The sequence below is a fragment of the Silene latifolia genome, chromosome X (assembly GCF_048544455.1).
Source record: "Silene latifolia isolate original U9 population chromosome X, ASM4854445v1, whole genome shotgun sequence".
Classification (NCBI taxonomy): Eukaryota; Viridiplantae; Streptophyta; class Magnoliopsida; order Caryophyllales; family Caryophyllaceae; genus Silene; species Silene latifolia.
Window position 1 is genome coordinate 329,470,260 of NC_133537.1, and position 15,189 is coordinate 329,485,448.

The 15,189-nt window shown below is 35.5% G+C and overlaps 1 protein-coding gene across 1 annotated transcript; it reads right to left on the reverse strand.

Moving 5' to 3' along the window:
- Positions 1–6,997: 6,997 nt before the first annotated feature.
- Positions 6,998–14,976, reverse strand: LOC141618516 (uncharacterized). Its single transcript, XM_074435623.1, has 9 exons — positions 14,869–14,976; positions 13,888–14,106; positions 13,222–13,495; positions 12,943–13,093; positions 11,881–12,103; positions 11,687–11,778; positions 9,913–10,048; positions 8,343–8,674; positions 6,998–7,512 (listed from the first exon to the last, which is right to left on the reverse strand). The coding sequence occupies exons 1-9, from the start codon at positions 14,904–14,906 to the stop codon at positions 7,262–7,264; spliced, it is 1,716 nt and encodes a 571-aa protein (XP_074291724.1). The 5' UTR covers positions 14,907–14,976; the 3' UTR covers positions 6,998–7,261.
- Positions 14,977–15,189: the final 213 nt, after the last annotated feature.

The window sequence follows — 15,189 nt, forward strand, 5'->3', positions numbered from 1 at the left end:
GTTTAGTTTAGATTTAATTTATGTTAATTACATTTCCTATTTACATTTCAAGTTATAAAACAATTTACATTTACAAGTTATTTATATTACAAGTATTATTTTTCCATTTCCATTTTCATTTCCAATGGCAAGGTAATTTCTAATTCATATTTTTATTCATGTTTTCATTTATCATTAGTTTAATTTACATTTATTTACATTTCCACCATGTTAGAGTAGTTTCTTTTGTCTAGGGAATAAAGGGAGCCATGCATAAAAAATATTTGTAAAATGTTAAATTAAGTTGATATAATATTGTCTAATTGTTTCTATCACATGTTTGCACCTTAATGTTTAATCTTTGTTTAATGCCTTACTTATAGATTAAGTTTGTTCATTCGTTCTAAAAGTCGAGAGGCATGGAATTGAATTAGACTAAGCATGTGTAGTAGGACGACCTAGTCATGGACGAGAGTTTCTGTAGGACCCGGTCTATGGTTGACACTAATATCGTAAGGTGGGTGTCTCTAAGCCTAAACAATTAACGTTTTATCAACTCCTATGTTTAATTTAAACATTTACATAATTTGCATGTCTGACCCGACTTCCCTAGACTCCTTTTATCATTTAGTTTATTATTTTCTAATCATCAAACCAATTCAAACGATAACCGACCTCAAGGTAAAATTCACTCCATAACAACTAATTAACAACTCACGTCTCTCTGTGGTTCGACCCCTACGTACTACATTCATTTGTTTGGTTAGGATATAAATATTATCTTTGCATAGATACACGATAAGCCTATCAGTTTTATAGTTAGGCTAAATTGTATTTTATTCATTATTATCTCATTAGTCCAATGTATGTATCTTAAATGTCGTAAATATTATATTTAAAACGTATGCAGATTTTACTCATATTATTAAAATCAGTGTGTGTTTTTCACTTTTTTGTTTTTTAAATTTTTTACTCCGTATATAGTAACAAAAATTACAAACATAGTTATATGCTTCAAATGGGTAAAAATGCATAAGTTTTGTAATTAAACTAACAATCTTATTTATTTTAATCATAAACTTATCCCCGAGTAAAAATGTAAGATTCGCTTTATTTTAATTCATAGTATTTTTGCACATTAACAATTGTAGATAATTAAAAATAAAACTAAAAGTTCATTTATATATTATTATTAGCTCTAATTATTAAGTTCTCTACACATGACCATCTAAAATACCGTGCATTCGCACGGGCTCTACACTAATACTACTTTAATTCATTTGATTCATTCCAAACCCATATATTGAGTAAACCAAACACTCCTAAAAAAAGTCACTAATTCACTTGTTCAAGTTTTGTAACTGTGATCAGTCCAAATTTTGTAGAGGAAAGAAGTGAAGATGGAAGCTCAAACCCTTCTTCCCTCCCCATGCCACTACAGTTGGTCTCTATCTCTCCATTTATAAGTGTGATTATTTGAAGTTGGTTTTACTCTTCATGATTATATAATCTTATTCTTTTTCGTACTTCACTTCGTCGAATAAAAAAGGTAAATAAATGAATGGTACGGAGGGAGCAGTAATTATTCTTTGGATAAATAGGGTTTTTCTGGTTCATAGTGACTAGTGACTATGGAGGCACAAAGGGCAATTGTAACCTGGTCATATTTTGAAAAACCATGTGGTGGCCTGTTGCATATAGATAACACTAATGCTATACACTTTACTCTTTACTGTTTTTCATTGCATTTCTGAGGTATGATTGTGTTGGGACTGTCGTCCGCTTTGAGTCAAGCCCTCACGGTTTTGTTTTTGGACCTCTTCCCAAAAGGCCTCATACTAGTGGAGTGGTGGGTCCCTTATAAACTAGGTAAGACTCCTCTTCTTTTCCAATGTGGGACTTGGGTTGCTACCCCCAACAAACCTCCTCACAAACCAAGGACCACATCATTGTCCTCCCCTCCAGTGATAATATCTATCCACATTGCGCAAAGGCAGTCCACTTGCCTCGGGCTCCACCACACACTGGACCCAGCCGAACCATCGGCTCTGATACCACTTGTTGGGACTGCCGCCTCCACCACTCCGTCACATTATTATGATATTGTCCGCTTTGGGCCAAGCCTTCACGGTTTTGTTGCTACCCCAACAAACCTCCCCTCAAACCAAGGACCACATCATTGTCCTCCCCTCCAGTGATAATATCTATCCACATTGCGCAAAGGCAGGTCCACTTGCCTCGGGCTCCACCACACACTGGACCCAGCCGAACCATCGGCTCTGATACCACTTGTTGGGACTGCCGCCTCCACCACTCCGTCACATTAGTATGATATTGTCCGTTTTGGGCCAAGCCCTCACGGTTTTGTTGCTACCCCCAACAAACCTCCCCTCAAACCAAGGACCCATCATTGTCCTCCCCTCCAGTGATAATATCTATCCACATTGCGCAAAGGCAGTCCACTTGCCTCGGGCTCCACCACACACTGGACCCAGCCGAACCATCGGCTCTGATACCATTTGTTGGGACTGCCGCCTTCACCACTCCGTCACATTAGTATGATATTATCCGCTTTGGGCCAAACCCTCACGGTTTTATTCTTGGGCTTCTTCCCAAAAGGCCTCATACCAATGGAGTGGTGTGTCTCTTATAAACTAGGAAAGACTCCTCTTCTTTTCCAATGTGGGACTTGGGTTGCTACCCCAACAGATTGCAAAGTTATTTACTTATCATTTTGATATTGTATTTGGTTAATGAGGGAAAAGGGAAATTGGAATAAGGTGTCGCCTGTGATAGTGGGTCGGAGTGGTTTACGAGATGTAGTATTTTCGAAAAGGCGCACCAGGCATATCCGTATGTAATAATATAGCCTTAAGGGAAGGGGAAAGAAATAACAGTAAGCAGTTGGTGTAGTTGTGCATGTGTCTAGAGTTTGAGTTTAACAAAATTTTCGACATAATTGATCCTAGTTCTACCCTGCAGTCTTCAGATGTGAAGTAACTTGGATTGGTGGCGGGAAAAAATCGAAACTTGGAATGTTTATGTTCTGTAAACTCCTGCTACTTTGAAATATAAACTGGTTTGGCTTTGTAATCATGAAAAGCTGTTGCAAAACTTGTTTCCGTTTCTTTAGGCTTTGTTCTTTTTGAGTGAAATTGTCTCAGCTCAACAGAAATTAACTAATGAAATCATCAATTGCTTCTGGACTAGTATCCGAAACAGCCCCAAAAAAACCAAACACGACCCAATTATATACATTTGTATAATTGTACGCCTCGTCTTAATTTCTTTCATCCTTTCATACAAATTCTGTAAGTTTCTCAGCACCTTATTGGAATTTTTACACAGGCATTTTGAAGCAGTGGAAGCTAGATTTCTTCGTCCATCATTCAGCGCATTCATTGACGTTCTGACGCTTGCTGCGACGACTACTGTCAAAGAGTTTGGGCCAGGGATCGAATTATGATCAAATTTCGCTTGTTATTAATTTCGAGGAATATATAGCTAATTAGTTATTAGAGGCAGGTTATTCATCAACATTTTAAAATTTTGTCAGTAACAACTAGAGTACCATGTACTTTAAGCCTAGGAATGACCATTAGGTTTTTCTATCCTTACAAGACAGTAATCCTGTGTCGATTGGTCGCAAGTCCGAATCCATCCTCCCCTTTGTACATGCTTTGTGACTCCGTTTTCAAGTCTTTGTAATCTTCAATGAGCTCGCTTTAGTTCCAAGATCGCCTTCCTTGCATTTTCGTACTAACATTTGCCTTAGGCCTTGATAGATGTTTTCCTACGTACATATCATATCATGAGTAATGTCCCAAGAGATTTGAACTATAAACTCCATAATTAATTTTTATGATAAAAGTCGTAAACTAAACATATTTGCGTTACTGTGTATATAATCTTCCCACTTTTCTTTTTCCATCGAAAAATCCTCTTATTCATAATCATGCAACTTTAAAGCGTGTAACAAGTAACAACCAACAATATTACTCGTAAATAATGTCTTAAAGTTAATTATACCTATCGAAAATTTTCTCTTACAAGAAAAAAAAAAAAAAAAACGTAAATAAGAGGATAAACTGCGTATGAGTTATTTGTCGTAAAAACCAACAAGAAAACAAATAGTCTACTGAATAATGTAATGTGGTTTCACACAAAAACGGAATCAATTTGTCAGAAGATCATGACCCATATCTCCCTCACTACTAAGAGAATAAAAATTCACTTAATTTTCCCTCCAAAATATATCCAACTTACTAAGGAAATATTTAAATCTTTCTTTTAATAAACTATTATCTTTTCCTTAAAATATAATCTTATTATAACTATAATTATACTCTAATCTTGTAATTAAATTCAGATTTATGGTTTTTTTCATTATTAATAAAACAAAAATGGTATTAAACTATAGACTATATGTTGCTAAATTTTTCACAATGCAATAATGATTACCTTAGAAAATAATTTAACACATACTTACTATTAGATTCATAACAAAAAAAAATTATTAAAAAAATGGAAAAAATTATAAAATGAAATCCATAGTTTTATAGTAAAAAAAAAATACTTTCATAAAAATACACATTTCATAACTTTACTCAATTCTCTTTGATCAGTTTTTCATTTTAATTTTCTTTTTTATATCAAAATAAAATGGAGTGATATAATAAATATTAATAAAATGTCGATCTAAATAATATCCTAAAAAATAAAAACTCTATAATATACTGCGCATGGGCTCGGGACCTATGCTAGTTAGTTATCACAAGCACATGTTTTACACGATATTTGTGTAAGACCGCCTAAACAAATATTTGCGAAAAATAAATATTAAATCCAAATATGAACTTACAAGTAAACGAGTACTCTTGTTTGATAATTTGCACAAACTTCCTTTACTTTTCCTCTTAAATCTTGTCATTCTCCCTTCAATATCCACCTCACTTCTTACACTTCTACTTTTGACTCCTAAATTAGAAAATTCACCATTGGGCTTTTCAACTATTTGATCCCATTTTGTACCATCATCACTAGCCCATCTATAAGGCCCATTTTCTAAACCCGACCCATCGACAACGCCCGAACCACAATTATCCGTTAAACTATTTGGGCTTATATCTTCCAAGAAAAACTTATGAGATAAAGTCCGGCCCACTTTAGGCCCATCTAACACAGTTGTTGGAGATGAAGGTATTTGCAACAACCTAGGTGGGAGTTCTAAGCATCTAAAACTCTTGGGCTTATATGGGCTTAATAAAGAATTAAGCCTGGGCCGGCCCGGTACTTCCTCCCAAAGGAATGGTATTGACACCATGGGTTGTAATGGTGGTGTCAAGGCACCGGGTGTCGGCGGTAAGGCCTTGTGAGTTGGAAATGATGATAGGGTGAGTTTTGGTGGTGTGGCGATGAGTTCATCGCGGAAAGACATATTGGATAGTGGATACAGGGTACTGGGGTGAGCAGAAATATACGATAATTGAATTTCCGAGGTGAGTGATTATATAAGAGAGAATTTTGATGAGAGGAATGTGAAGAGCGTTTGTAAGAGTTTTACGTTCACGAGTTTGATCAAGGTTTGTGAAATGTCATGCGTATGTAGAATTTAAGGAGGGAGAGGAAAAGAAATTAGTAGGCCTTTATAATTAAATGAAATTAATATGAATAATGAAATGAAATAATGTCATAATAATGTGACAAAATTGACGTCTATATTAAACGGTCACATTTTGTTTGCATTAGGTGGGGTGTTTTCGTATGGGGTAGGTTAACTTCACATTTTATGCTAGGTGGTCATGACTTGATCGCGTCGAGAAATTTAAAAACCGATTTTTTGACGCGTTTTAAGTTAAGAGCATATTTAGATGAAAAGTTTGGTAACAAATATCTTAAGCCTGCTTTTTAAGCAACATAACATATGTTTTCAAATACGTGATAGAAAAACCGTTTTAAAAATTTATGCTTAGGTATCGTAAATTTCAAAAAAAAAAGATGTAGGTTGATATATTTATTTTTAAATTATTTTCGAACCTTATTATTTCAAGAGAGTATGTTTATTTGTACTAGATTATGCCGAATTTGGTCCATTGATTTCGACTTATAAATCTATGGTTACAAAAAGTTCTGCCGAATTGGTCCATAGATTATGAATTATAAATCCATGGTTGCAAAAAAATGTGGATTTTTCTTGTTTTTGGAAGTTAGGCCTCAAAGCATGATTGAACACATTAAACATACTTGGATAAGATTTTTTGTGTACATCAAGCCAACGAAAAAATATCAGAGCATTTTTCGTAAATAATTAAGCTGTATAATTTGTTTTTTTGGGTTTAATGAGCGAGTTTATGTCGCCTTGGTTGAAGTAAAAAAACTCTTACTACTTTATCTAACTGTTGTTCTCTAAGACATCTATTCTATATAATAAAAATGAGAATTTTAATTATTTAGGATGTACGAGTACCACATTATTGTATTGTATACCGAGTGAACCTAAGAATTTTGCAGTTCATAAACTATACATCTGAGGTAGTACCTCTTATTGTTTATTTTCTGAATTTTATTTTAAAGTTTTTGAGTTCTGCTTTAATATAAAGTTTTTGAGCACCTTTACTAAAACATTACACTAAAAAAATATAATATTGCTCAAAAACTATATTTATAAATGGTAATATGCTAAGAAAAAATGTGTATATGCTCAAAAAATATATGGTCTGAGGTACTATCTCAGATGCGTAATTCTTTTTCTAAGAATTTTGGTACACATCAAACTGATTAGAGTGCATTAGTTGCCTTATTGATTACGTAAACTGCATTTGTGACATTAATTAGACCTTTGACATTTCCTAATATTGTCATTTTAGTCAACATATTATATAATCATAGGACCTACAAGCTACATGTGTTAAGTCCACAAATGAATTTCCAGTGAAATCAATTGCCATTTATTGTCACTACAATTCGACGCACGTAATTCATCTCATTGTTTGGCCCGGTCCGGGCCGAGTCCAGGGTCCATCAAAGCAGAATATTGCAATTACGCCATGAAGGTATAATTCATGACGGTATAATTCTCGACACAATTTTCATATTGATAGGTTCCGCTATCAAGCCACTAGTATAACTCTATTCACTGACTTCACCAGCTAAATTAGCCGGCCTATGCAAGTCACTCAATCTTCGGTCTATCTACACTTCGCACGCATTTTTATCGGAAACTTAACAAGAGGAACTCGGACACGCAAAATCACATAACGGGTTACAAGAGAAAAAGATGGAACTAATATTGAACAGTATGTTTGTACTTTTCCCTTAAAACAGATAGTCTTCTCTGCAAAGGCATTTTCTCTTGCTTTCTGCCTAGTTTATCCAGGTAATATATGATTTTCTTCAAGGTTGTCAATAACTCCTCGCTCTCGTAACCAAACTCCCTCTCTTGAATTGCGAGCACCCTCTTCATCAAATCTAGCAACTTATCGTCATCTTCCCCTAATCGGGTCTGTATCGAAACTAGGCAATCAAGAGCCTCCCCTGCAGCACCAGTTAAATCACATCAAAACAAGAACTAATTTGGTAAAGGACGATAAATTTGCGAAACAAACATGGAATATTGAGCATTAGTTCCATTTTTGTTATCTTAGCGTGGCGCCACATAAAATCAATGTGCGAATACATAAATCCATATAACCTGTGCTTTTCTTTAATCCCATACTGTACGTACGTACAATTCTCACATTTGGTAATGAGAAGCGCAATGTTTTTTTAATCCATATACTTCTACAAAGCACATTTTAGCGAAAATAGTCATGACAATTGCGAAACACATTCTGAATAACAAATACCACTCCCTGGTTCTAATACTCCTATACCTACTAGAAACAGTAAATCACACCGGCTGATAGATGAACCATCTCAACCAAAACCTTAAGGTGATGGTTGAGGCCCAACTATTATAAATATTCCTATTACGCTCCCTCACTCAAATGCCCATTGGGCTTGAAGAGTGGTTGGTTGTGCACCGGCTCCCCCGTACCGTGTGCTGGAATTCCACTTCGAGGTTTTTTGAGGGGTTCTGAGGTTGCCAGGATTCGAACCCGTGACCTTCGGTTACACTGGCTCTGATACCATGATAGATGAACCAACTCAACCAAAACCTTAAGGTGATGGTTGAGGCCCAACTATTATAAATATTCCTATTACCGGCAACGTGGACCCATTTATTCTTTGGTTGATACGTTTTGCGTTTGTAGAGTCTAAAGCTTCACCAAGTTTTAACCGTTGATAGATATAGTGGCAAGCAATGATGAATTATAGCTGTTGGTACAAAAGTTTAGAAGAGCTAAGGAGGAACAGAGAGTTACCAACTGGAGCAGACTCTTTTCCAAAGGCTGCCTCACGGATCCGCAAAACATCAACAGTAAGTCTCTCAGCCTCTTTGTCTCTTCGTAAGTTAGAAAGAGTGACAGCAAGCTGCAACATCGGAAAAGTAACGGATGGATCGTCAGGACCAACAGATTTCATCACGATCCGCAAAGACATCCTGAGCAACCTTTCTGCCTCTGCATAATTCTTTGATAATGAGTAAGAGGTTGCAAGGTTTATGAATTGAGTAGCCAGGCTTGGATGGTCCTTCCCCTTATACTTCTGGGTGATCACTAGACACTCTTCCAGTAGTTCTCGACCCTCGTCACTTCTGTAAGAACCACATAAAAACAGGCCAACACCAAATGAGTGGCTAAAGCCGTTGTATTAAGTCAGGGATACATAGTGCGTACTTAAGTGTCGGATTCAGCTATGATGTGAAAAATTCTTGTGTTTTTTGGTTAAAAATGTCACTGTCAACACCATGACAAAGCAGTTGAGTGTCCAGTGTCCACCACTGGTACGCAGGGCAATATGAAGAGTTTGAGTAGCATAGGTTACTGCAAGTGCATTTTTGACGCATTACCGGCCAAATGTAAGACACAATGACCGAGATCACAGGACGATGACTAGACCTGTCAAAACTCGACCCGACCCGAAAACCCGACCCGACCCGTTTTCTTAGGGTTACAAACCCGGTTTTTTCGACCCGCGACCCGTTTGACCCGAACCCGAAATGACCCGTTATTTTAGGGTCGAGACCCGACCCGAACGGGTCGACCCGTTGGGTCAAGGGAAAATCATGAATTTTATTAAAAATATTATTATTTATATATTATATTTGAAAATATAGTTAAAAAATTATTTTTTTATTACTTAAAATTAAAAATTCAACTAAAAAGTCAATTTTATATAACTTTTATAATATTTAATAATAAAATAATTATTAAAAAAACTTTATTTTAATAATTATATCAATATAATTATTGTATATGATGAATATGACTAAAATAATAATTTTAAACATATTTTAATTTTTAAAAATATATTTTTTACATTAAAAAAATCGTTTAAAAAAGGCGTTAAAAATTATTTCTTGACCCGTATTCTGACCCTAACCCGACCCGTGACCCGTATGACCCGACCCGTATCTGACCCGACCCGTATTTGACCCGACCCGTATTCTGACCCGACCCGTATGACCCGACCCGGGACCCGACCCGCCCGACCCGTTTGACAGGTCTAACGATGACGAATTCCGAGATTTTATACTGGTAAAGTACCATGGTAAGGACACGAGAGTGAAGTTACGAATTGACTTCATTTAATCGAGGAGTCAGTAGTCTCAGTATCATGGTAATGAACTAACGTAAGCAACAATCTTCAGCGTAAAATAAGAAAAAGTAAGGAGGTAATGGACTTGACTCTGAAGAACAAAGGGAAACATTTTTTTGATATTACACAAACAACATTTTATTGATATCAGATTCACGCGCGCGCTTACACACACACACACACACACACACACACACAAAATGAAAATCCAAAACAGAAAATAATATAGAATACCTTCCAACTGCATGAAGCAACTCCACTAAATCGATCCTCATCTTTTCCATAACATTGTCATCCAGTGCCATGTATCCTGAATCCTTAATGACATCAAGAGCTTTTCTATAGAGATGAATGGCTTCGTCTGCATCACCTGTAGAACAAAAAAAAAAAAAAAAAAAAAAATTTGTCCATATGAATATTGCAAACTCTAATTTTGAGAGTTTTTGTAATCTAGACCTTCTACGTACCATCTTGTCCAACGGAAATACACTTGTTTGGAACTGAATCTTTTATATCGGGTTATTTAATGACAATACTCCAAACTATTTGGGTGCTTCTTAAAATACTACAAATTTTATTTTAACTAACAATATACCCAACTTTCACACCCCTTCCCTTATACGGAGTATTAGAATAGGTAGACCGGCTACCTGTTGAACCAGTCAAAAAATATTTTAACCATCCTAACACCTTTTTTATCTTTTCTATTGCCATTTATCCAGTCAATATTCCATCAACACCATTGATACTCTTTCTTCTCCAACACACTGGCAATTAATTATACTCAACAACACGCCTTATTGATCTTCTCATAATCGCATCTTCAGCTTAATTTTTCACCTTTTTCAATTTCTTTAGCCCCTTTTGTTTCTCTTATATATTTCCTGAGCATAAATAAAACTTTCGCTTACTAAGTTAAAGATCAGTAAATTCATTTCGATGAAATCAAGGTTACAGAGGTATTAGTTTATGCGTAGATCTTTACAAAGCATAATATCATCTTAAGCCAAAAGACTATCTAAATCTTAGTTAAATCAACGATTATGATTATTATTGTTATTATTGTTGTTCAATTGCTTTAAAGAACATGGTTATGGATGAAGAAGAAGATTCCACCATTTTATTCATTCTGTACAAAAAAAAACAACAAAAGGGTAAATTTAATTGAGGAGAATTTGATACTCAGAAAGCAAAAACTTGAAAATAATATAAAAATTGATTGGAATGTTGTAAAAACGGAAGAGAAGACGGAAGAGGCATGAACTTTACCATTATTATTTTGATTATTATTGTTATTATTGTTGTTCAATTGCTTTAAAGAACATGGTTATGGATGAAGAAGAAGATTCCACCATTTTATTCATTCTGTACAAAAAAAACAACAAAAGGGTAAATTTAATTGAGGAGAATTTGATACTCAGAAAGCTAAAACTTGAAAATAATATAAAAATTGATTGGAATGTTGTAAAAACGGAAGAGAAGACGGAAGAGGCATGAACTTTACCATTATTATTTTGATTTTTTGGTCATTTGAGGTGGGTTTTCTGATTTTTCTGGATTTTTTAGGATAAGAAAGAGGAAAGAGATGAAGATCATCTACAATGAGAAAGGTGTGACATTTTTACCTATTACTATAGGTTAATAAATGACCAATTCTATTAAAAGCAAAGGGGTGTAATAGTTGGTTCTATTGCTAGTTAAATTATAGTTTGTAGTATTTTGAGAAGCACCTTAATAGATCAGAGTATTCTCATTAAATAACCCAAGGGTTTTGCAGTAGCCAACCCATAATTCAGTGCAAAAGGTTATAAGACTTATAACCGTATAACTAATGTGGAATACATAGGGATTTGAGTTGGTCTCACATGTGAAACCATCTCATACAAAACTCATAGATAATTCCGTCTTCAGACTGAAATCTTTAACACTGTTTTGACAGGGTAAACAACTAAATTGCACCTTGTTCGACAAAAGAACATGATTTAATAACACAGCCCTACAAACTGACCTTGAGCACATTTTACATTAGCCACAGAGCAAAGAGCCATGCCAACTCTTCCGTCCTTTTCTCCATGCAAAGTCGTATAAATACTCACAATCCTACAAAATGGGGACATTCAGAGTTCATCATGACTAAGTATCCAAAATTTAAACATCAAACATCCACAAACAAAAACACATAAAAGCAAAAAGATGAGTAACCTGGAAAAAGGATTTTCTGCGTCATCAGCTTTGCCTTGACCTAATAGGAGATTGCCAAGGCATGACAAGGGCAGTATAAGATTGGCACTATCAGCACCATAACTCGACTCCATGATGGTAATCACACGTTTGTATATGTCTGCAGCTTCTGAAGCTTTTCCGTTTGAACCAAGAACTTTTGCTAAACCCAATAATGGTGTGACAAGAAAAATATCGTGTTTGCCTACAAACCACAAATTGCAGACTTGCATCAAACACCACTTTGGCAAGCAATTGAAATAAGTGGCAGAGCTCATGAAGTTTGCCAAATTAGGTTTGCTACTGCAGAATAGATATAGGTCATAACTCATAACTGACCTGAATAATGCATTATTTCTTTGTTTACTATTGAAGCAGACAGATAACTACAACAGTGTAAAATATACATTAAAAAGATATACAGTGGTGGCATCACCAGAACTATACTAGCCTGTTAGAAGTAGAACACAAAAATAATGTTTCAATTTCGGATTTAAGCAATATTTTTGGAACTTGCCATGGTTAAAACAAAGGATATGATTAAAAGAGGATTAACCAAACGTATTCTTAATCCAGTCTTTCCCTCAGTAACAAACCATTAAAACAGAAGCACTTCAACATCTACTGGCCAAAATGGTGCTACGGAATTTTACAGTCTACGATCTTTCGTAGGATGCCAACACCGTTACATATAAACTTACTTCAACATTGTGAAGTTCACTCAATGTGATAATAAACCCTCTCAGCATTTAATGTTTAGAGCGCTATTTTTCAAATTGAAAAAAAAAAAAAAAAAAGATATCTGTGACGTATAAGCTAATTGTATCAACAACTAGAGAAGCTTACGAAGACGATAAAAGGCTCCTAATCAACTCTTAAAAAGCCAGGGGATGCATGGTTAGTTACAAAATAGCTAAAGCTCATTGTGACTACTGAAAAAAGAAAAGAAGTAACAACCCTATGTAAGAATTAGGATTAATGAGCAAAACAAACAGTAAAACCATGAAACTTCAAAGAAAAATCTGAGTAGTTAGGGATACTAACCATATACATTGTCCACTATTTTTAAAGCCCTCTCATACATGGAGATTGATTTACGAAAGTTCCCAATTGCTGAATACATGCTTCCCATGTGAATAAGTACTGAATCCAAAATCATTTCGTCATCATCCAAAGAATCAATAATTTTGCTCATCTGGTCGCAACAAAAGAAAAGTCAGAAAATTAAACAGCGAACACATAACTACTCCTTAAGTGTATTAAAGTCATGTTGGCTAAACCTGCAGCTAAAAAATCCTGAAAAAGGAAAATTTAATAAATTACCACTTTTAATAAAGATCCAACCATCTTGAGGTCGCCAATAGCCATGTAGCCTAAAGCAATGATATCAAGAGTTGCGGCTTCCTCAATGCCTGAAAAACCTGAACCTAACTGCTCTTTTACTGCATGATAATTTGCTTGAAGTAAATCTATGGCATCGGTCATTTTTCCAGTTGAAATTAAAGTTTTGACTTCGTCAAATAACTCTTGGAGTTGCTTCTCAAAATCATCTGCATTGTTTGAAGCGTGACTTGATCTATCAAGAAAAAGATCAGGCCTGTCAAAAATAAAAAATTAGAGTATTAGACAATGACCATGTTAATTTTAAACATCATTTCCTTGCCTATGCACAAATATTTTCATGGTTTGGAGAGAGTGGTCAAAGTTCCAAAATTTTGACAACAAAACTCAAATGGGAAATATAAAAATGTGATAAGAGTATACCCAACACGGCAACACCCTTATGCTATGTTTTAGTCAAGGTAATTTCAAAGTCCACCTCTTCAGTTCATATTTAGTCATTGAGAACTTATACGAGTTAACCCCTAGCATCTTTTTGTACATGGGTGTCACCGCCTTAATGTTTTTAATCGATATCCTATATTGTCAAAAAATAAAGATATCATTAAGGAATGAGGCCACTGTGGCGACTCTTAGGAGATGCCATACCTTTGGATAAGTGGAGAAGTAGAGCCAATGGCATTTCCTACTGCTGTTCCATGTACAATGGCTGACCTAGCCTTGGCACAAGTGAGCAATGAGCGAAGATGTGCCATGGGAACTCTGTAGAGCTTAACATCATAACTTGGATACTGGAGATGGATGGGGAAGCATAAACTGCACCTTGACGATAAGGTCAGATTAGGAAGAAAGCTCACAGTCCCCATTCTGCAAATGCGACAACACATAACCGAACATAAATCTCTATATTTCTATTACAGAAATGCAAAGCTTCGTAGAATCGCGAACCACAGTGCAACAAGCTAACAGTCCATTTATCAACCTTGATACCAGTTGACCACCAAAACCAAGTGAAGACAATAAATAACAAGCAGTAGAGAAAATGTTTCCGAAAGCTAATTGAATCCATACTCATATTAACCTCACAAGCCACAAGTAAAGACACAAAAATCGATCTTTGCCAAGTCATCGCAGTCATTACTCAGCTAATAATAATCATAATGATAAATTTCAAAACAATCCCACAGAAAGATTACTCTTTTCATGTCCTTAATTTATTTACGGGGTCAAAGAACGAGCGAATCGCCGATCAAAGAATCATAACAAGGAGTATTAGCATCACTAATTGAGCATAATTCCATAAATTAACAAATGGGTAATATCTGTAATTTTATCTTCCACCACCCCATTGAAGCTGTAACAATTCATTTCTATGCAAAAACTAAAAAAATTAACAATAACCCATTAGAATTAAGAAATTTTAATCTTAACCCAGTAAATTTAATTAGTTGAACAACTCAATTTAGCATTAAAAAAGTGCCAACAAATTCTATCTCAACAGACAACATAAAGTTTCTTCCTTTATGAGGGGGAAACATACAGATATAACTTATCACCAAGTAATTAGAAAATTAAATAAATGGGGGAGATTAAGAGCATAATTAAGAAAGAGAGAGTGAGGGAGATAACCTGTTGGAAGAAGTGGGTGGAGGAAGGCGAGCTGCCATGGGAGCAAAGCATAGCCCAAAGTTTGAGTGACGAGGGATTAGACAAATTATAATCCAAATATTTCATGAATAAAACATAGTTGGGCTCGAGGCGGTGGTCAATTGCACTGGTCGGTTCGTTTTGGTTCGGTTCGCTTATCGGGTCTCTCTCACAAGGCCCAGTCAGCCTGCACTAGATCTGTAGTGGCCCCCGTTGATTACTTGGACCGAGTCAGGGTTCATAACCATGAGCTCGACCCGACCCGACTCGCTTGTCGAGTCTTCTCTCACAAGGCATAGACAG

Coding starts and splice junctions, on each gene's coding strand:
- LOC141618516 (XM_074435623.1), bottom strand. CDS start 14,906: ATGGCAGCTCGCCTTCCTCCACCCACTTCTTCCAACAG. Junction 14,107..14,868: donor CCACCCACTTCTTCCAACAG/GTTATCTCCCTC, acceptor TCGCATTTGCAG/AATGGGGACTGTGAGCTTTC. Junction 11,779..11,880: donor GCAGAAAATCCTTTTTCCAG/GTTACTCATCTT, acceptor CCCATTTTGTAG/GATTGTGAGTATTTATACGA.